The following is a 22592-nucleotide window of genomic DNA, read 5'->3' as shown; positions in this document are numbered from 1 at the left end:
GCAGGAGGGAATGACGCCTTGCTGAGGTCTCTTTGGCAAGGGTGTTTTATTAAAAGGTGTCTAATGTAAAAATGTTAATGTTTTTGTCTGACATAAAGGCTGCTTGTGACCAGTATCAAATGAAAAAATCAAACCTTTCCACCCCCTTTGATGTTAAGAGAATGCGACACTTCCACGACTGTGCTTCCCCCTACCCCACTTTCTTTTGCTCCTCAGTAGACAGAAGGTGAAAGTTTTGAAGAAAAAAGTGCTTGGGAAGGAAAAGGGAACAAATTCTGATTTGAAACAAAGTGAACATTTCAAGTTAAGTTCCTTAAAAAAAAATCTAGGAACGGCTGTGATGGATCATTTTCCCTAACCGCTCTATGAATTATTATTAAAATGTTAATTTATGGAGACATTAAGAACACCTCAGAGTATATTGGTCTCGTGAGAAGTTCCTGGAGTGCTGAGGATGTATCAGAGCTCTCCAGCTGCCTTCTGGCTGCTCTGATTGCCTGCTTTCTAGCTGCGGTGTGATTTCTGAGCTGGTAAGCTCTCCTGCTCACTGATTTTATTCCTGTCTCCCTTTAGCGTTTCCTTTTATTTTTATTTGCACTGAGTGGATGCAGTTGGGTGCAGCCTTCTGCTGCAGCCTGGGTTTGCACTCCCTGGCCTCTGACTCATTTGGTTGCAGCCACAGAAACTTGGTGTTTGGTGCAGTTCTACAGAATTGCACAAGAAGTTCATCAGACACTGCTGGAATTGCATCACAGGCAGGAAAAATGGCAGCGTGGTCTCTCCTGACATAAAACACAGAAGCAGGCTGCTGGGAAAGGTTGAGAAAACTCTTCTGTTCCTGTCAAGACCAGGGTGGGTTGTAGTCCTGTGGTGTCAGGTTCTTAAGGGCATTGCAAAACCCCTCTCTGCAATGGGATGCAATGTTCTAATCCTGTGTCACCACAGGACCGCTGTGGGAAAACCTTTTTGTTTGGGGGATGTTACAGGTTTGGGGCTATTTGTTTTGTGTAAATTTTTGTATTTTGAGTAAATATGTGGCACAGGAATGGAGCTGGGCTGGAAAATGCTGGCATGGTCAGGGTTGTGATGCCTCCCCTTGACCAGCCCTTGGCTCTGAGCGTGTCCCTTCCATGGCCCCTTGCATTTTGTGTAGAGTGGGAGCAGCCAGGACTGTGGTCAGCTGTGTCCCTTTTCTGTAATGGAGAAATTGCTGTAATCTGACAGGCTCTGTGTCCGTCTGTCTCCACTGATAAGATCTCTGGAAAGCCTGGAATGAACCAGAAGTAAATCCCTCTGTGTGTAAGGCTTCTGGTTTTGTAGCTAGGTAGAGCAAGACAAAAAGGATTTTCTACTAGTAGGCAGAGCATGGAAATCTTGGATACCTTTTGCTCATGGGAGCAGAGACCTGGTGGCTCTGTGAGACAGTTGAGAGGAGAATGTTCCTGTGAGCATAGCTAATGGATGTAAATATTAGCTCGCTGCAGAGTTCATGTATCACCGAGTGAAATGTAGTAGTTTATTTTGGCCTCAGGCCACGCAAATGGCCTTGCTCAATACAAGAGAAACTCATCCAAAGTCTGTAGTTGTTCCTGCTTGCTTCAGGGCTGAATTCAGTCTGATTTGTGCGAAATGCAGGAGAGAGTCACTGGAAAATAAGGGTGAGTTAGGACACGCTGTGCATTTAGCTAATGACAAATGGAGAGGGAACCATGAGGGACCTTCATTATGGGAATGATTCCCTACCACTGTTTCCACCCCCTCTCTTCAAACACCTCAATTACCAAAAGTTTCTAAATTCCTGCCAGAGGTGCAGCATGTTGGATCTTCCTGTCCAATCTGATGGCATAAAGATGTTTTATCTTTCTTCAGCATTTCCAAGGGGTGGGAGTGCTTAATGTTGTTTCTTCCCTATGGAGTTTTAAGTAACATTGGGAACTGGTTGTAGGTGGCAATAGAGAGGGGTTTGATAAGCAGCTGGCATTTCAATTTGGAGGAAGGTGGTAGGGGATGATCAGCCCTCTCAGCTGGACCCCAGGGAAGAAAAACTCTCCCTTTCTTTCTTGCTTCTTGACCATTTTTGAAAGCCTGATGGCTTCAGAGGCAGTGTGCAGCCCTTTCCGTGGACTGTGCGGGGAAGAACAGGCATGCTTCAGATTTCCTTTGTCTCTTTGAGATGAGCCCAGCAGAGGGAAGGCATCACACAAAGGCTTTTCAGATGTAAGCACTGAAAAGGAAGGATTCAATATCCGCTGCTGGGTTTTGAGTAGTGCAGTTCACGTGTCGCATTCTTGTTAATCTCTGCAATCTGTGCAATCTTAGGTGTTCTCTGCTTATGCTCAAAGCCCTTCTGTGTGCTGCATATATTCTGGACAGGTTTTTGAGGGACATGTTTAAGGGAGCTCTGTGGCTTCTCCCCCCACACTTTTAATGCACCCTGATGGAACAGGTTTCTCTGTCATCTCATGAGCACATTCCTGACAGTATCACCATGCTCATTACTGCATCTGCCTGGCAGAGCTGAGATGCTTTGATGAAGTTCAGCCTTTTAACCATCTCTTTTCCCTTTGTGATCTGACAGCACCCAGGAATATCAAATATGACCTTAACCCCTTTAATGAGAGCATCTAGTAGATGTCAGTTTTCATGACTACCAGCTTATAAATTGCATCCTGAAAAACCTAGAAACAGGGAAATTTAATTCCAGTGAGTGAGCAGCTCTGAGAGCCGAATGCCAGATACTGGAGCGGGCAGCCAGTGAAACTCTGGCAGTGTACATTTATCTCAAATTACAGGAAATTGTGTTCTGTAGTGGGAATGGAAAAGTTTGGGATTGTTTTTTTGCTTATCAGTGCTGCTTAGAAAGTATAAGCCTTTGTTTAGATCCTTTCTTAAAAGTGTACAAACCTGGTGCTTGTTTAGCCCTGCGAGTTCCTAGGAGGGTTTGACTGGGAAGAGCTGGTGAGGCTGCATCTTGCCTCTGCTGCCTGCGGGAGCAGGCTGAAGCAGGCTCTGGCCCCTTTGCAGGTCACTGGCAGCAGATCTTGCCACGTCAGGCTGCTCTGGTGTGGCTGTCAAAGTGTCCAGCATGCCTTCAGTGCAGATGTGCCACAGCCACCGCTCACTGCTGTGAGTGCTCGCTGCTCTTGTTCTCAGAGGTGAGCAGAAGGGGTCTTGGCAGAGGACCTTCTTTTGGGAGTCAAAGCTTGGGATTTGTAGCCTGCAAGCATCCATTTGACTCCTTGGGCTCCCTGATGTAGACTATTCTGGTGAGTTAAGGCAGTGAGCTGGGCTGTGCTCTGCAGAGCCATCACCTCCCAGGCTTGGCAAGCTGCCTGCAGGTGGAGCGACGCTGCCGTGTGGGGGCTGTTCTTAAGGAATCTTAGGGAAATAAAACAGGGATGTGCCAGAATTAAAGGATCACTGGGTGGATGGAGGGATAAACATCTACACTCAGAGTTAAAATATGACCTGCAGGGATAGAACAGCGTCAAATAACAGGTCTGTGTGCTTTGTCTCCCAGGATGAAGATGGTCAGTGTCCTGCTGGCTTCACTCTGGCTGTCCATGGTCACCCTTGGCAGAGGCTCAGGTAAGGATATGGCATGTGATGGACCTGCCCACTTACTGTGCAGAAAAGAAAAGTGTCTGCAGTGGGGTTTGAGCATTTACAGTGTTTCTGGATGGTTGTGTGTAAAATACTTCAGTAAAATGCATGAACACAGTGTTAGATCTGGGGGGTGTTGTACAGTGCTCTATGTAGAGATAACCAGCGTGGTGTGAACAGGTGCATCAGCAAATAGCGACATCACCTTGACCAAAAAGTGCTTTGCAAACTCAAGCTGGCCCCTAGCTTGGTATCATTATTGCCCTTCTGCGAGGGGTGAATCCAGGGCTCAGCCCATTGAGCTGTCTTGTCACTGAGCTGCGGGAAGGACCCGGGCTTGAACCTGAACTCTGCTATCCCTGGTTGGATCTGGAGGGGACTGAGATTCAGCTCTTCAATACTGACTCATGCCTCAGCAATGCAAGGGGAGAGGGAACTTCTAGAGTAAGAGGAGCTCTGATAGCCGTCTCACTGAGTCACTTTCCTGACAGGAAATATGTTGTCATGCTCGCAGCTCCTCTGGCACTCGTTCAGCCCAGCTCTTGTGAAGAGGCAGATTGTGCATGTCTCGGCTCCGGACTTCCTATTTGGGGGTGGAAGGAGACAGCATGATTTGCAGGAGGCAAATGGAAAGAGGGAGGGAGGAAAGAACAGGAGCTGGTTTTATGGGGGGAGATGTTCAGAAATAAGGGCTGTGCAGGGCTTTGACAAGTCCCCCCATGAACCCTTGTCCCTCTGGCAAACAAGCAGTTACAATATATCCCGAGCAGATGAACAGCTCTTCTGTCATTCTCTCTTGGACCACACTGAATTATTGTGGGCCAGATTCACAACGTGCACTTCAGCAAGGTTCATCTCAGTGCAGTGCTCGTGGCAGAGGCTGAAGCCTGGGAGGTTTTTCTCCTTGGGCTGCCCAAGGGCTGCAGGCACTCAGAATAGGCTGTGATCTTTAATGGAGGATATCCCATCCTGGCTAACAGGGGTTGGGTGAAAAGGAGAAAGAATACACAGCCTAGGTCTCCTGCACTAAGCCCTAGGTAGTAGGAGTGCGTGGAGAAGGAGGGAGCAGTGACATGGAGCTCAGCTGCTCGCTGGGAAAATCCCTGCTCTGCTTGTGCTTCTGGACGAGCTGTTCTGCTCTCCACCAACGCAACATCCTCCTCCTGCTGAGGCAGCATTACAACACCCCACGTGCAGTCATCTTGGGCTTTTGCAGAAACGGGAGGTAGGTGCAATTGAATCAGGATTGCCCAGGAAATGTTAGAGCAGCTCTGAAAGATGACGCACTCGGCTGGGAAGAAGCTGATTTCAGTCTGGTGAAATGAGCACCCTGGCATTTGGGTCACACAGGCTCGTGCCAATTGATCTGGCAGAACCAGAACCCTCTATGCATTTCTGTAGGGCATGTAGTACTTTTTAAATATCGCTCCTTTAGCAGAGATTTGCTGGATAGGGTGGCCAGAACCCTTGTAGAGTGCTGCAAGAATGTAAGTCAAGGGGTGATACGTGAGACACGTGATCAGTTAAAATACACTTCTGCAAATCCACTGCAGTGTATGTATTTAATTTCCTGCAGGTCTGTGGGTGTTAGACACACTCTTCAGTTCAAAGCTTCCTTTTTGTGCCATGGACTTCCTAAACCGGTTTGGGCTGTCAGAATGTCCTTTGTTATTCATGATGGGCTTGGATGGCTGTTTGTACTTGGATGGGGGGGCAGCCGTCTGTGCAGCCCTCTGTTTCTCTGCAGGGTTTCCTGGGACTGGCACCAAAAGGAGACTGGAGCTCGTTTCACCCTTGCAAAGTCATAAATACAGAGCAGTATGGGAGACTGGCCTTGTTCTGGAAATGTTACAGCATTTGGGCTTGCTTTTCCTTCTTGAAGCAGGGCATATAGGGGGGGAGCAGAGGTGAGCTTACCTGGAGTGAATGCAGAAGGGCTGTGCGCAGTCTACAGCTGCCCTGGTGGTCATCTAATGTCACACTGGGCCATGGAGACAGCTAGCTCTCCCTGGGGAACCTGGCTCCTGGGATATTTAACATGTGACTTGGTAGGGATTTGTCATTTCAGCTGAGTCCTTTTTTGTGCTTTGACTATTAAGTCATGTAGTGCTGTATTTTTGGGACCAGCTCTCTCTCCAACCCAGGCTGGACTGTGGAAGGCTGGAGGCAGGGTCAGGAGTCTTGTGGTTTGTTGCTACTTTTTCTGCCTCTGCCATTCTTCCCAGTGGAGCAATCTGGTCAGCAATACTGACCAGGGACTGCCTAAGCCAGATCTGCTGAGCTTACAAGGGAGGTGAAGAACCAACACTGAATTTCAGCCCTAAAATACCAGCTCTGCTCTGGCTGCAAGTGGCCTTTCCCTCCAGTTAAGCCACTATGGCTGTCAGTCTCTCTGGCAGTGTCAGAAAGCTTTAGCATTATGCTTCACCCTGCTTCCTACTGGAGAGACAAACCCACAAACTTTATTTCCCCTCCAGATTTTGCCAACAGCACTGTGGCTCTAAACATCTGTTCTCTGGGCTCTGCTGTTTCTGCTGCGTATGGAGGCTGGTGCTGAAACAAAATGAGTTGCTGAAAGGGAGGTGCAAGCTGTACAAGGGAAGAAATGTGATCTGAGTAGTGTAGAGTAAAAGATGTAGAGCCTGAGACTGAATTGGTGCCTGAGTCTTCTATTCGCTCACGCTGAATGCGTGCGCAAACCTTTTCCAGGTCTTGAGAATATGCATGATCTGAGTGCACGGGTTTGAATTCCTCACTGGTGACCTTTGGGTCAGTGCTTGCTGTGATATTCAAGGTCTTCTGCTGTCCTTGCCTAGCTAAGCCATCCTTAAGATGGAGCTCATGTTGTAGGATGCTTAATGAACCCAGATGTTCTGATGGCCAGGGAAGGATAACAAAAACCGACGGACCCGGGTCTGGCTGTACACAATAGTTTCTTTGGCACTACTGAAATCATATAAATATACACTGCCTTAAAAGAGATGACAAACCACTGGGACAAAGAACATAGCAGCCAGTATGAATACAGCATAATGTTATGTTCTTGTTCCTGAACAAAGCTGGCCAGTGTTGGATACCAACTTATTTATAAGATGTATCTGTAATTTTGCTTCTTGTTCCATTTTTTCCTCTCTTCTAACCAGGCTGCTCTCTCACCCTTCAAGAGTTCTGAGCTTTTGCAGGGTGAGGGCTGGGGAGATGACTGTGATTGGGAGTATTGTCTTAGGGAATTGCAAAAGCAGAAGAATATTGCTGCCAGGAGAGGAGGAGCAGCCTCATGCTGATTATCTAACGGACTCATGTAGTGTGAGCAGGTACCTGCTGAGCATAAATAGCCCTTTGGTGGGGGAATCATCACATTTGCAGAGGAGATGCCTCTGTAGCTCCCTTGGGGGCTATCAGACAAGCTGGGTGAGCTCAGGACTGGGCCAGAATGATGCCCCAGCATGGCAGGTAGTGGCTGGAAGGCAGCCAGGAGCTTCTCTCCTGGGAGCTTTATTGCAGGCTTTGCTGTTACTTGCTGGTTTGTGAACATGTCTATTTACACTCTCCCATATCAGAGGCTTTCAGCTACTTTGGTTTTGTCTGCTCTGAAGTTGGCTCCAAAGTGCCAGATGTCACCAGTGCTTCTGGGTTCAGGTGGTGGCTGGAGCAGTGGGGTTCTGGCTGCACTGAGAAAAACAGAGGTCTGGCTCCAGAGGTCAGAGCCACTGCCTGCACTGTCTGTCCCATGTGCTGAACTGCACTGTGTGTGTCTCTCACGCTTAGCAGAGAGGCAGAACAGTTACTTTTGGCCAGGGGAAATTTGCAGATTAATAAATTACTGTCTGTAAAACACTTTGAAGATGGAAAGCCCTGTGCAGCTCCTCAGGATTATTACTCTATGGCTCTTATTGTACTGATGGGGTTCCAGTGGCCTTATTTTCCTTATGATTTGTGACAGCCCCAGAAGCTGAGAAGCTTATTTTAGTGTGTAAAGTCAAAAGAAAAATAGATTAAACTGTATTATTGTTTTCTAAAGAGACTAAATCCCTCCCCCACCACCATCTCCTGGGATTTCCTGACTTCCTCCTACTCTTCCAATCTCAGCTTCTTGCTGTCCTAATTTAGGACTTGATTTTATAACCATCCATACCCATCTGTGAGCTACTGTGGTTGTAGAAGTTTATGGCACTTGGGGGCATGAAGTCATTTGACGCTGAGGGTGTTGAAAGGTACAGCCCTGGAGTGGATGGGGATAAAACCCGTGGAGCTGAGCTGACCTGGATGCAGATGTGTCTCTGCAGCCACTGCCTCCTTCCACACCAGCCAGAGCTGTGCCCACTGAGGAGATAAAACCTCACATCTGCTTCTTGTCAGCTGAGGAAATGGGTTGTGAGGGGTGAGCCCTGTGCAGGCGTCACCATGGTGTGACCTGCGTTGAAGTGCAGGAATGAGCGGAGGAAAGCTGCCCCTTCTGGGTGTGCTGCTGATACGGTACTGAACAGTCACTTCTGCTCCTCTGTGTGTATCCAGCAGGGCAGCAGGAGCTCTCATGTCCCCTCCTGCAGCTGCAGAGGTGTGCTCTCACTGTCTGACGTTTTGTGGCACCCTGGTGGCTCTGCTGGACTCCTGGACCCTTACAGAGCATTTTACTGCCTGCTGCGTTTGTTCAGTTCCCATCCTTGCCTGAGGACAACTGCTGCAGCAAGTTTGTCATGCAGACATCCCTGGGATGATCAGGGAAGAATTGCTGATTGTATTTTGAAGCAGGCACAGAGCACCTGGCTAAGTGCAGTAACTGGCCTGCATGGTTCAGCTAAGCAAGCCTGTTGGCAGAGCCTGGACCTTGTCAAGTCCCAGTGTGGTGTCCCAGGCACACAAGAGCCCCTGCCAGCTTAAGCACAGCACAGTTCAGCAGTGGTGCTGATCAGATAAACCCCCTTTTCATCTGCCTGTCCTACAGATGACTTTGCAATGGGGTGTTCCATTTCCTGTACCTCTCCTCTTCCTATGCTGCTCTGTTTTGCTTCACACAAAAATTTTCTCAATGAAGTAAGATGGAAAGTAGCTGCTTGCTCTTCTTATCCTTCAGGGAAGCAGTTCATGCCCCTACCTTTATCGTTTTGATCTCAAATTTAAAGAAAGCCTCCAGAAAAATATGTCAAGCTTGCTAGAGAAATCTGAATATAAATTTTTGGGTTTTGTTTTTTTTTTTGGCCCAGTTGCTGGAGGTGACCAAAATACTCTGCCACATGCAGTAAACAGCTTTATGCACAGATAGAGAGCGAAGTCACAGAGCTCACTGTGGAGGAGTTCTAAGAGACACAAATAACGACTACCCATGTTACAGGCTGTGCTTGATGAGATAAGGCGATTCAGAGTCAGAAGCTCTGGGCTCCATTACAGAATCACCATTTTTTGGATGTCTTGCTTTGGCTGCTTCCCCTGAAGTCAGCAGAAGTTTATGCAGTCAGCTTGTTTTTCATGACTTTGGCAGAGGCAGGTTTTCACACCTGTTTAAATTAGACATTCAGGGTCTAAAGTTAATCAACCACAATGTATAAGTGCTTTTCGAAACGGAGCCATTCTGCAACAGAAAGTCCTTTTCCTTCTTTTCTCAGCTATCCTACTTATTCAAATGATAAAAGCACCTGGGGGGAAGAGAGAGACTCCATCCAAGTGTGCAGCATCCAGAGAGGCTTCTGTGGGGGCACCAGAGCTCAGTGGCAGCACAGGATGAATATGGTGAAACTTGGGAGAAGTGTAAAATCATGTCAGCAATGCCATCTCAGCACAACTAACATGGATGGGGTGGGGCTGTGTGGGAAGTTTGTGCCAGGACCACTTTCACCTCCTTGCTCTCCTGGAGAGGCTGTGGGAGGAAAGCAGAGGGGTTATGAGAGGCCTCTTTGGATGCATTTCCACTGGAAGTGAGATTATACATTTCTGCAGAGTTGGCACAGCTTCTAGGCTGAGCCTCCAAGGCAGCATCCAGTTTTTAGGTGTTCTGTGGCCACCATCACTGCTGAGAAGTAGTGAGAGCAAATGGTGAAAGCCATGATCTTGGCTGGGCTGACCCAACTTCTGTGTCATTCCCACCCATCTCAGCATGTTTTGGTTTGTGCTTCTTCTCCCAGTTAAAGGCAGAGCTTCTCCTTTGTTTTGTTCCCTGCTCCTCTCCCTCTGCCCTGTTGCGTGGTCAGATGGGTTAGTGCTGAGCAGAGAACACAGCCAGGGAGCAGGGGGTGGTCTCATGCAGGGTGGAAAAGGGAAGATGCAGACACAGTGGGGAGAGTGGGTGCTCCTGGCTCTGGCAGAAATGGGAGATGCACCCACGTGTGGTGCTGGCCACAGCTGGTGCCTCCTGTGCTCACAGCATCCTCCATTCAGCCTGGCTTCCTTCTCACTGACTGAGCTTGAAAGGTGGTGGTGAGGAAAAATGTTTTAAAGGTAGTAATGATTAATTCTTGCTTAATTGTTTTATGTGATCACCTTTTTCTGCCTTATTGATGCCGATTTGTGCATCACAATAACGGGCTGGCCTTGCTGTGCCCCCCAGGTAGAGGCTGACTCATACCAGCTTTGCTTTAATGTAAGGCAGCAGGGGCAGATGGAGAAAGTAGGAAGCTGTTGAGATATGGCTTGGCAGCCCCAAAAAGACAACTGTGTCCTGAGTCACAGCAAAAGAAGCGTGGCCAGGAGGTCAAGGGAAGTTATTCTGCCCCTCTGCTCTGCTCTGGTGAGACCCCACCTGCAGTGGTGTGTTCAGCTCTGGAGTCCCCAGCGTACAGAGGACATGAATGAGTTGGAGTGAGTCCAGAGGAGGGCATAAAGTTGATCAGAGAGCTGGGGCATCTCTGCTGTGAAGACAGGCTGAGAGAGTTGGGGCCATCCAGCCTGGAAAAGAAAAGGTTCTGAGGAGATCTTGGAGCCCTTCCAGTTCAGAAAGCTACAGAAGTTCTCACAAGGGCATGTAGTGATGGGACCAGGGAGGATGACCTTAAGCTTGGAGAGGGTAGGTTTAAGTTTGATATTAGGAAGAAATTCTTTGCTGTAAGGGTGGTAAAGCACTGGGACAGGATACCCAGAAAAGCTGTGGGTGACCTATCCCTGGAGTGTTCAAGGCCAGGTAAAATGGGTCTTTAAGAAATGTGGTCTAGAGGGAGATATCCCTGCACCCACAGCAAGAGTACTGGAACTGGGGGGTTTTTAAGGATGTTTCTAAACCAAATGATCCTGTGACAGTACATCCCCATGTGGTGCTGCAGCTGAGGTGGTGTGAGGAGCACCATGATATGGCTTCGTGTCCTGCTGCCCCTGCACAGCCCCAGTCTGCATGCAAGGCAGGCCCCCTCAAGGCACATGAAATCAAGGTGGGCATCTGTATCCTCACCCTCTGCCCTCTAGCCTGTGTGATCCTCACCCCTTTTGCTTAGCAGGGCTGTGCAAACAGGACCATTCCGTGCCTTTGTCCTGCGTTGTCTTTCCCAGCTGGATATTATGGGCCACAGGCTGCCTCGCTGTGTAATTGCAGAGCATGCAGCAGTGAGGGCAGTCACAGTATCTGTAGTGCTCTTGATTGGTGCTGGGAACAAGGTGGCTCCTCGTTTTGCAGAGGCATTTCTAGGAAGGTGCATTTGTGGGATGGTGTTTTTGGAGAATTTTTAGAGAATTTTACTCTGCCCCTCAGGTGTGTGTGTAGTGCTCCATTTGCTGCAGCATAGAAGAGACATGGAGTTGGATATGGTTCCATTCCTCACTAGTTTCCATTTGTTAGGGAATCTCTGGAGTTACAGCATGAGTGCTGATCCCACTTGATTTAATCAGGAGCTGCTCTGAACTCCAGCAGCTGTTTTGGGCAGGAAACGTTTCAAGAGAGCAGAAACTCACTTCTGAGGCTTAGCCAGTTGCTACAAATAGGCACAGCACCATAGAAGTTAGTGCTGTTTCTCACCATTAGAACTGGGTCTTTGCATCTTCTTTCTGCAGTGCTCCCTCAAATATTGTTGCTGGAATCAGGATATATCAATGTGTGTGTATATATATATTTTTTTTTTTCATAGTGGGACTGCTTTATGCCAGTGAAGGGTCAGTCATGCCATTTTTTTTTCAGGCTATCTCCAGTTTAGACTGACACACAAGTAGTTGCATGCTAGTGTTAGCAGCAAGTAGGCTCTGAATAGCCAGTAGAGCTTAAAATAGTGGAAGGAGCACAAAATGTTGTGGGGAGCTGTTGGATGCAAATGAAATTACAGCAATAATAATGTGACTATCCCCTCTATTTAATGGATGTGTGTGGATATGTTGCCCCATCTGGTGGGCTCTGCTGCAGAAGTGCCACTATGGCAAAGGTTGCTGTTGTCACAGGGAGGAGAGCACTGTCACAGCTGAGGAGAAGCAGTTTCACAAAGGTGTGTGTGAGGGGTGCCCTGCAGCTCTCACACATTCTATCAGACAGAGCCTGGCTGTCTTGGGAGTAAAACACCCCAAAATGTAGAAATAGCAGTGTAACTGTCAGCATGGCACAAGGGGGAGGGAAGCTGTGCAAAGCACCACAGGTTCTGTGCACAGTGTTTTATGTGTTAGGGATTGCAGGCTGTGGTGTTCTGGCCATCCCTGCTCCAAGTGCTGGTTCCTGGCAGCACTTCTGAGCACTGAGTCCTGCTGGGTGGCTCTGCCCTGGCAGCCAGGAGGAGGCACAGCCTGGGATCTCACAGTGCATGCTGCTCCTGTGCTCTGGGTGCAGCTGCTCATTACCAGCAGCTCTGTGCTGTGTCTGGGTTCAGCTCAGAGCTTGCAGCACCCCAGGGCAGGGCACACGTGGGGAGCCTTAGCACCACCTGTTTGCTGTGAGTGTCCCTGAAGCCAGGCCAACTCTGGGACAAAACCTCCAGGTACAGCTCTTACAGTAAAACAGCAACAGTCCCCTCTTTCCAAGCCAAGAAGGCAAGGCCTGGGCATTGTTTTAGAGAAATGTAGGAAGAAAAAAAAGAAAATAGTTGTATTTATTTTCAATAACTCATTCAGGTTGAACGGGTAAGTAGTTTTACAGTGCTGATTTATGGGCTGTTGCAAAATGCAAGAGCTGCTCATGATTGCAAATTTCATTGATCTTGACTCGAAGAATTTCAGTACAGTAATGTTTTATATAGTTTCCTCTCTCCCCAGTCCTGCCATTTGAAGCAATAAGGATGATTTGCCTTTATGCAGCCCAAGAGGAGATGCAAGTCAGGTGCTGGGAAGAGAACCTGGGCATCCTGATTAACAGATCCAGGTCTGCTCCTTTCAGAGGAGAAGCTTTCTTTACAGAAAAAAATGCCCTGTCTCCATGAGTAACAGTCCATGCTTTATCATGCAGTTAGCAGGCAGTCTCTGCAGACTCGTTTGTCTCATCACCACTCGAAGGACACTTGACCATGTCTAGTTCATGGCCCCACTAGCATAAAGCAGCCTGCTGGTTCCAGTTTGCCCTAATCATGGTGGTGATGGGTCATTATGCTCCTTCCCATGGTGTGAGGCTTCCAGCATGCTTTGGTCTTTGAAAATGAGCCTCAGCACTGCCTGTGGTAGCAGCCATAGTGTGTGATGTTGTGCACTTTTGAAAGATCTGTGTTTTTAGATGTCTCGAGGCATTTGGGTTTGGGGTTCCTATGGACAAATGCTTGTGCTCTGGGTAGCTTCACTCTCTTTTGCTAGCCCAATTAATTCTCTTCCTCCAGAAAGTAGCACTCTGTCATATGGGTGTTTGGCATGCTGCAGGAGGAGCAGTGCAGCTTGCATTTACATTTATGTGTAAACCCGCCAGAAAACATTTCTATTCTTACTGGCCCAGATTCCTCCTGCCCATGACTAACCATTGCTGAGCCATAGGAGTTAGCATCACTGCCTTTAAATGCTGCAGGCCTGTCTTCTCAGAGGTTTATCTCTGCTTTTTTTAATGAAGTATGAATCTGGGGGCAAGCTACATCCCACTGTCTATTTAGGGAAGAATAAATGCCAGAAATCCTGCTTTGGGCCTGTGAAGTCAGTTCAGAAGAATTCAGAAGAATTTGGCTCAAAGAGCATATTGTATTCTGTTTCTCCTCTCAGTCTGAGTTCTTCTAATATCTGCAAATGGGAGAGGCTTTGCAGTGTCATCTCTGGTGAGCCTGTGTGTGATGTGCTGAGACACTGCTCACAAGGACTGCTGCAGGCAGCACACCCCTCTCCTGTTTGACTCATTTTGGGTTCTCAGACGTCAGGCTGCCCCAGCAAATGCCTCCCAGCACCTTCAGGAGAGGCACTGGGAAGTGTGCCACGCTGTGCTATGCCTCATCAGTGTGGGGAGACAGGAGGTGCAGTGACAGCAGCTTCTCTGTGTGGCTCAGTTGGCTCTGACAGGGCAGGTTGCTCTCAGGTTTGCTCACACCCTGGTACTGTGCTTTGCTTGCACCGAGCCCTGCCTGCCTGGACACCCTGCTGGATTGCAGGAATGGAGTGGAGAGTCCTCAGAAGAGAAATGGGTTTGGACTGTGCTTTTTGTCATGAAACTGTTTGCTAATGACAAGAAGATTTTTAAAAAGAGTAATTAAAGAAAAAACGTTCTACAGCTTTTTCTCATGCTGTCTGGTTTCTGTCAGTCCAAGTCTGCTGTGAGCCACACTGAGCCACTGCCTGTTGTTGAACTGTGCTTGGGGTTTGCACCTGGGCACTGCCTGGGAGTGCAAGAGAACCTGCTGCTACCTTCTCCATACTATCCCTTCTGCCCCCAGCCTCCAGTTCTAAACTTCACTATCAACAGTCTTTCTGTGTCACTCATTACTGCTTGTATTCACTGTGTTATCCTGGTGTGCACAGGTATCACATGAATCCATCACAGGAAAGACAATCCTCACTTCTGGAACCCACAGTCCAGCTTCTTCTACCAGTGAAAGTGACCCACAGCTCTAAGGGAGGGTTGATGTTTGAGTTCTTATTTTTTTTCCCTCCTCTTTCAGCAAATCTCTTTCCATGTTCCCTATCATTGTGTATGGATGCACACACTTCTGGCATTACTGCCATTCAAATTTTTTCTTCCCACATAAGACTTTTGTGGTAAATTTTCTTGGAGCTCTAGGAAGCCTAGTTTTATGCAGGAATAACCTAATCTACTGTCCTTATGAGAGATAAATAGCTTGGCAGAAACGTAGGAGGTGTACAAATGAAAACAGAAGTTTCCAGGTTCTCTGGAAATGAACACAATGTTCTTGCTCTGTTTTATAAAAGGCCAGTTTGCTTTCATTGAGAACATTATGGTTTTGCCTCTGAATTTAGTGGGGACAGGACCTGGGGCTGTGAGGAGCATGGTCAGGACTGTTTTGCTCCTGCAGACTTGCAAGCCTAAGGCACCTTGTTCTTCGTGGCTGCAGAGCGCTGCGATGACTGGGGTGTGGACACCATGAAGCAGATCCAGATTTATGATGGGGAGCCTGCCAAGATCAAATGCCCACTTTTTGAGACCTTCTTGAAGTACAACTATAGCACAGCCCATTCTGCTGGCTTGACCCTGATCTGGTACAGGATCGCCCAGGACCGGGATCTGGAGGAGCCCATCAATTATCGTCTCCCAGACAATCACATCAGTAAAGATAAAGACACCCTTTGGTTCTGGCCTGCTCTTCTCAATGACACTGGGAATTACACCTGCATGCTCAGGTAGGTTGTGTGGTGCAATTTCTTTAAGTTTCAGTGCAATCAAAGGATTTCCGTGGAGGTGGGGAAATGATGCTGTTAGTACCAGATCTTTTTGTGGGGAGACAGCCATTTACATAAGCATTAATGGGAAAAGAATGCTACAATTATAAGACTGCTCAGTGCTGAGCCAATTTACATGGCAGTAATGCTTGGAGCCTTGCAGACACTAATGAGCGTGCCTCTCCTTGCTGCAAGTGTCCGTGAAAATATTATTGCTGAGCCCATGGCAAAATCCACAGGCGCTCACCATTAAGAAGTGATCTGCATTTCCAGAGTAAAAATAGCTTCAGATGCAGGGGTAATGTTTTGACTGCACGCTAATTTGGCAAAGATTCATGAGATTCAGACTTCTAGGAAATTAAAAGTGTCTCTAACTGTGGTGCAAAATGAACATAGCATCTGCTATGCACAAGAGCTCTTTCTGATCTTCCTCATGTTGTCTTTTGTCCATGACTTTGACCTTATGATCTGCTTTAGCAGCAGGGGAGTGGATTTTGCTTGTTAGTCATCTTTATAGGCTTTTGTGAGCTTGTGTGGCCACCTCTGGTGGGGTTTTCTTTCCCATTTATAAATGAGTCAACTAAGTCTGTACATACCTCATCAGTGCTATGATGCTCCTTATTGCAGATGTAATTTTTATTTCATTCCACTCCACTGCTGTAGGAGTAAACAAGTTTCAGCTAAACAGCCCTGTTCTTGTCCACCCTTAGGAACACAACCTACTGCAGCAAAGTTGCTTTTCCCTTGGAGGTTGTTCCAAAAGATCAGCACTCTTGTGTGAGCCATTCCATAAAACCCACTGAGGAGATGTTCTACTTGGAGCACGCCAATCAGAAGATCACATGTCCAGATATTGATGGGTTTTACCCTGCCAGTGTGACACCAACTGTCAAGTGGTACCTGGTAAGAAGGGCTTGCTTGGGCAGCAGGGGGATGCAGTGGTGTGTGTGAAAAAGCAGTGGTTGGCATGACAGTCACAGAACTGCATTTCAGAGTCTCCCCAGTGACAATGTTGTTAATGAAGCTCTACTAATTTTAAGAGCTCTGCTTCCATGGAGTTCAAGGGTAAAACTGCTCTTGGAAAGGAATTGAGAGCTAACAGTGAAGCTTTTTTGACCAGCATGTACAAGTGAAAAATCCTCCTAGGAGGGATTTAGGTGGCTCAGTTCAGTCATGGGCAGTGTGCCTGACCTGCCCTCACAGAGCCTCTCACTTCCCTGTAAAGGAAACTGTCATTCATATTCCTTCTTCTTTAAAAAACTCCACCTGTTAATGAAAATTGCATCCTTTCCAAAATCCTCTGAGGTCAGGAAATGAAGTTGTACATCAGGCTCTGCGAGGACAATGGGTGTCCTGTTTGATACAATTCAACAAATCTCTTTTCTGAAGACTGAGACATCTCTACCCCACCCTCCATACTTTTCTGATTATTAGACTGTCTCCATCCTCAAGCTCCTGCCTACAGAATTACTGCTCAATTTTATTAAATTTGATTTCACTCTTTCTCTCTAGGTGGATGCCTCTAGTCAGTAGAGAATAAGAAGTCTCAGGGGATATAAAGTCTGACAGTTATGGGAATAAATTCTTTAGTAGCATCCTATAAAGTGCTTTTATATTTCTAGATATAAGATATTGTATAAGTGAATTTAGTAATAAGGGAAGTTGTCAACAAATTAATCTACTGATTTAAAAAAAAGTTTAAAAGACCCAGAAGAAAGCCCCACCTCTAAAACCCTTCAGGAAAAACTTCCTCTTTTATCAAGAGGAGTTGTTTCACTCCACTAGTTTAAATGCTTTACTTGTATCGTTCATTGAAATTCACATCTCGGCAATCAATTAGCAGAATGAAACAAAAAGCCCCTTGGAAGTAATTTTTCAGGCAGCAAGTCATCCCATGCCTAATAAAAATCATTAAAAATGGTATATGACCCCTGTCTTAAACTACCCCATTAGGATGTATCTGATTTGGAAATGTACCATTCAAAAATAATCTCTTAGAAAATGTGCACATCTTTGGGCTTTATGACAATCAAGATGTTATCTGCATAACCTCTTTCTGAAAAGGGATCTCCAGCTTGGTATTTTGGCAGTTTTCCTGCCTCGCCTGACAGAAAGAGAGGAGTTATTAAGGTTTACGTACTACAGATTCTCGTTTGCTATTTGCAAATTCTGGGGCCTCATCCTCAGCTGAAGTCAGCCAGGAGAGCTTGATTGGTCCCGAAAGATGGACATCAATGGGGTACATGTCCTTTAGTCTGATATCCATTTGTGAGTACGTCATCATTTTCTTCTTATCACTTTTTACTTTTATTCTTCACTCTGCTGAGGTGCTCACTTTGATTGCCAAGATACTTCTGGATCAGAGATCTCTCCTTTATAAAATTGTCTGTGTTTAAAGTGGGATAAAGCTGTTAGGGTGATCTGCTTCATCACTTCATTTTCAAGGTGAACATAGCAGTCTGTACTCTAATATGCTCAGAGTTCATGGTGTTTAGGTCTGACCTACATCACGATCCCAAGTGTCATATTAATACTTTAAAATCAGATCTTTGCAGTAGCATTTAAACCAACATCTGTACTTTTGGATGCAAAAGTTGAGTGTTTGTCTGCCTGACTCCAGGACTGCATCTCGGTGGATGGCTTCTATGAGCGATACCCCCAAGGGCCCAGGCTTGTCATTGCCATTGTCCGCAGTGCGTACAAAGGGAATTACACTTGCATTGTGACCTTCAAGGACCACGGGAGAACCTATAATCTCACCAGAACCGTAAAGATGAAGGTGGTGGGTAAGAATGACTTCAAAATGTGTAAAAGGCATGTGGGTAACTGCAGAAGTGGTAAAAACAGTTGGAAGAGTTTGTTGCAGGATTCATTTGTGGCTGTATTCAATATGTATTACCCAACTGACCTGGCGTATTTTTTTTTGCTGGGGTCAGACTTGTGTAACTGCCCAGAACTTATTGCAGCAGAAGTATCTTCCACCACCATGTCAAATGCCCCAAACACAGAGAGTGGCCAGGCTCATGCTGGTGAGGTTCAGCCCATGAAATAGCCAGGGGTACCCTCTGCTGGCATGTGAATGCATAACCTTGGCACTCCTGCTCGTCTCCTGTGCCCTTTGATCGTCACTATTGTGGCATAGTCACTTCATAGCCAGCTTGCCTTGATCTTCTTGGAGTCTCAAAGCCATTTGTGCTGGGGTTGAGACTGCTAATCAACCCGGCAGAGCTCCAGGTACCCACTACTTGGACACATCCAGCCCAGGCACAGAAGCTTAGCCTACCTACCAGGGAATTGTAGAGTTTAAAAAGTTAGTGATACATTCTGAGTTCCATGGAAACAGCTGTTTTAAGGGTTGAAATAAATATTTGTGACACGAAATTGTGTTTGTATTTTGTTTGTTAGAAGCAGCAGTAAAAAGAAACTGATGCAGGTTAGGCACCATGTGGGAGATGAGAAGGTCAGGGAGCTCTTCTGATGTGAGAGGCCCAAACTAGCTTACCTAAATTTTGGGAGCCTCAAAATCTGGATCTGGCTCTGAGCTTGGGGACTAGGATTAGATTTGTGCATGCATGAAACTGCAGCAGGAATGAATCACGAGTCTGATTGGGGAACGTGTGGTGCGGCACGAGGGCATCGGGATTGAGGCTGCAAGGATTCCAGGTTTTCATGACATGTGGGTCCCCACGGGGGCTCTCTGTTGTCTCCTGCAGGATCTCCAAACAAGGCCTTGCCACCACAGTTCACCTCTCCAAATGAGAAAGTTGTGTATGAACTGGAAGCAGGTAAAGTCCAACACTCCCAGCCTGCCAGTGGGACAGGGAGACCCACCCAGGCTCTCCCCTTCCACTGCATCCCTGGTGCTTTCCCTCACAGAGCACACAGGCTGCACGGGTTGCCTGGTAGACAGTGTGGGATGCCAGTTCTTGATGCCAGAATAGGAGAGCACAGCTTTAAAAGCTGATTTTTTTTTGCAAGCACAACTAAAGACAGATATTCAGGCATGGAGATACAGAACTGCAGCTGCAGATGAAATGGGGACACTCAGCTGCTTAGGAGAATTCCTGTAGGACCGTGTCTCGGCCCTGGCTGTGGTTTGCTCCCATCCTCCCTCATTCACTCCTAGAGTGGCTTCAGCCTTCTAGCCAATTCTTGCTCATCTCCCTGTTTTTTGGCTAATGACTTCCTAATTAATGACAGCTCTCCTTCTGCTGACCTCGCAGCACTGGGTAATGGGGTACCACATCCTTTCCCTCACCCCTTCCCCCACACCCTCAGTTTTGCCTAATAGCTTTTTGGAGCAATTCCCTATAACAAATGGATTGTGTCCCATTACATTTCTGTAATAAATGTGGTGTCAGTGATGATGATTAGCACCCTAGTCTTCACTTTAAAGAACAGCTCTTTTGGCTCAGAAGGTCAGATTTCATCCACAGTCCTCTGTAAGATAAAATCACTTACAGGCTGGTCACCAAGATATTCACACTCCCAAGTCTGATCTTCAGCAGAAGTCAAATTCCTGAAGAAATGTTTCTAAACCAAAATGCTTTTGTGGAATTTGATCCTTCACTTCATGGCATCTGTCCCCTGTGCAGTGGGACTGATTAGCACTGCCTGGCTTTCCAAGGAAGTGGTTGGCATGGAGCATGTCCCTTTGGGTGGGTCACTTGGTGCAGCCCAGGAATTTGGAACATATTTGAGAAGGCAGGACATTTTTTTCTCTTTATCTGTCTGTCACAAATCAGCATGTCCAGAGATGTTAAGCTGTTATTACAGTTTTTGTCAGAAAGTGGATGTTGGCCTCATTCCTTTCTGAAGGGAGGCAGAGCCCAGGCTGATAGGATTTTTGAAAGCACTAAAGTAAGGATGGTGCTGTTCCTGCACTGCTGTACCTTTTCTCCTAGGAGATGATGGTCCTTTCATTGCAGGTGATGACCTTATCCTGCCCTGTGAGGTTTTCTTCACATTCCTGAAGGACTCCCGGACTGAGGTGTGGTGGACCATAGATGGGAAAAACACAGATGACATCACAGACCCCAAGATAAAAGTCACACAAAGGTAACATGTAATGTTCATGTGACATGAACCTTCATTTTTATCTAGTCCCCTGGGTCCTGTGTGGGTAAAGGCATGTGACAGTGCTAATGGAGTGTGTAGTCTCCCTGTTTAACCAGAAGCCTCTCGTGTGCACCGTGCTGTGATGAGCACCAGCACCTCCAAGGAGGAGGCCTCCACACCTGGACAGTGTCATATCTTACAGAGGGATTTGAGAGAGCTTTGTTAACCAGTTCCCATCATCATTTGTTCAGGCCCTGGTAGTGATGCCAACAGCTGCTGCTGTTGTGGGACTTATAAAACAGGGGCAGACAATCCTGTTTAGAGGAGTGTTCCCAAATAGCATAAGGGAAAAAAGTGTTTCAGAAAAACAGAGGCTGAAAACAAAAATGTAATATTATACATAGTATTGATTAGGAAGAATAGAGATTCAGTCACATAAAGAACCCAAATAAGGATCAAAGTCCCATTTGCTGGATGCTGAATTACAAGTAGAAGGCAGTCACTGCCCCAGCTGATTTGCAAACCAGTGCAGAAAAAGGAAAGGCAAAAGGAAATACTGTATCCTCATTTTGCAGACGGTCAATTCAGGCAGAGAGAGACAAAGTGACTCATCCAGGACTGCATAGGGAATGTGACGTGAGCTCTCAATCTTGAGTTCATGAGATCTTCTTGTTTATAGGCAAGAACTTCCATTTCCTCTAAAAGGCAGTGTGGCACAGCTGCAATGAGAAAATTACAAGTGCTAAAATAAATATTAAGGAAAATCAGATAAAGGAATAGCTGCAGCTGTATTACAATCTGAAGTGTATATCGATTTATAAATATCAAGTTATGTGTTTTGGCCTTTCTAGAGGAAGAGTTTATATCAGGGAAAGGAATACCTGTCACTAAAAACTTGCTGCACTTTCACATGTGTAATGCTCTAGTTTTTCTCTTACAGTGAAATTACAAGAGATTTTGAAGACAAAACTCTGATAAGGACTCTAACAGTTGCAAAAGCCACAGCAGAGGAGCTGAGAAGGAATTACACTTGCTTTGCCAGGAATGCCAAAGGCGAGGAGCGCAGCCAGGCCGTAGTGCGCATGAAAGGTACGGAGCCTGCAGGGCTGTGCAGGGAGGGTGCTGGGGGCTCTTGCTGCTGCAAAACAGGAAGGGAGCAAAGAATTCCATCAGCCCTTTCTGCCTAACACCGTCTGTTCTGTAGGCACTGCTGTCATACTGCACCACTTCTTGGAGGCAGGGAGCAAAGGGCCCTTCCATGGGCAAGTTCCTGGGAGGAGAAAGGACAGATCTGTTGTCCTTACCCCATCCATGTGCCACAACTGAAGCAGAGCTGAGAGGACAGGCTGCTTGAAATTATATTTCAGGTTATTTGGTTGTGAGGGTTTTGCATGACACAAGAGCTACCAGTTGGCCTCCTCCAGACAGTCTGCACTCGCTGGCATTGCTCAGGGAGTGAGACAGTCACACCACAACGCTCTCTGGTTTTTACTCCTTGCTGTCATGATGCTGCAGTCTAGATACAGCCACCTCAGCATGGAGGGTATAGACTGATTCAGCTCTGCTCTGTGTGGGCTTTTCCTACATCTTTTTTTCATCAAAGATTTGGTTCTTGTTTCCCAGACCCACCTATCAGTAATAAAAGCTATGTGAGGCTTCCTGATTAAGGTGGGTTTTTATGCCTCCTTATCAGTTTCATCTAGAGCTTCAACACCTGCTTTTACTGTAAGCCAGACCTCCCTCTCCCACAGGGAATGCTGCCATGCCTTGTGTAGCTCACACCAGACACCTTCTTCCCCCTACTCTGCATTTTAAGCATTGGAAGGCTCATGGAGGTCTTTACTAGAAGATCTTTTTCTTCTTGGTACTTGTCTTTCTTTTTTAGTCTCGTTGCATTGAGACAAACCTTTTCTGGATTGTTAGGGAGAAACAATAGACCACACACATAACTGAGAAAGGCTGAAACCATCTGTCAGTGTTTTCATACTCCGTATATAATTCTTCTGCAGTGATAGTATTTGTACATGTAGCAGAAGTGAATCTGAAATACTCGGATTCTTTATATATCAGTGCCTAAATACTCTTTTCTTGTGGACTGATCTGTACTATCCTCCCTTTTCCTCCCCACGTCTGTTCTTGGTTAGTTGACTGGGTTTGCTCTAAGCAGACACGGTTACCCACCTCTCCTTCCTGCAAAGTCCAAGAACCATCCCTTGCTGCTGCTGGCAGAGAAGCTT

The 22592-nt window shown here is 46.8% G+C and overlaps 1 protein-coding gene across 3 annotated transcripts in view; it reads left to right on the top strand.

Moving 5' to 3' along the window:
• Nucleotides 1-22592, top strand: part of LOC117000794 (interleukin 1 receptor accessory protein) — a 49396-nt gene that overhangs the window by 12803 nt on the left and 14001 nt on the right. For all 3 annotated transcript variants that reach the window (XM_033068816.1, XM_033068817.1, XM_033068818.1), the window contains exons 2-8: nt 3521-3588; nt 14973-15258; nt 16008-16200; nt 17918-18083; nt 19011-19082; nt 20226-20355; nt 21296-21444. In XM_033068816.1, coding sequence (XP_032924707.1) covers nt 3522-3588; nt 14973-15258; nt 16008-16200; nt 17918-18083; nt 19011-19082; nt 20226-20355; nt 21296-21444 — 1063 coding nt within the window. In that variant the 5' untranslated portion in view covers nt 3521. The remainder of the gene's footprint in view (nt 1-3520; nt 3589-14972; nt 15259-16007; nt 16201-17917; nt 18084-19010; nt 19083-20225; nt 20356-21295; nt 21445-22592) is intronic.

The sequence above is a fragment of the Catharus ustulatus genome, chromosome 10, assembly GCF_009819885.2.
Source record: "Catharus ustulatus isolate bCatUst1 chromosome 10, bCatUst1.pri.v2, whole genome shotgun sequence".
NCBI lineage: Eukaryota > Metazoa > Chordata > Aves > Passeriformes > Turdidae > Catharus > Catharus ustulatus.
The sequence above is the reverse complement of the archived record's forward strand: the minus strand, read 5'-3'. Positions and strand labels throughout refer to the sequence as shown.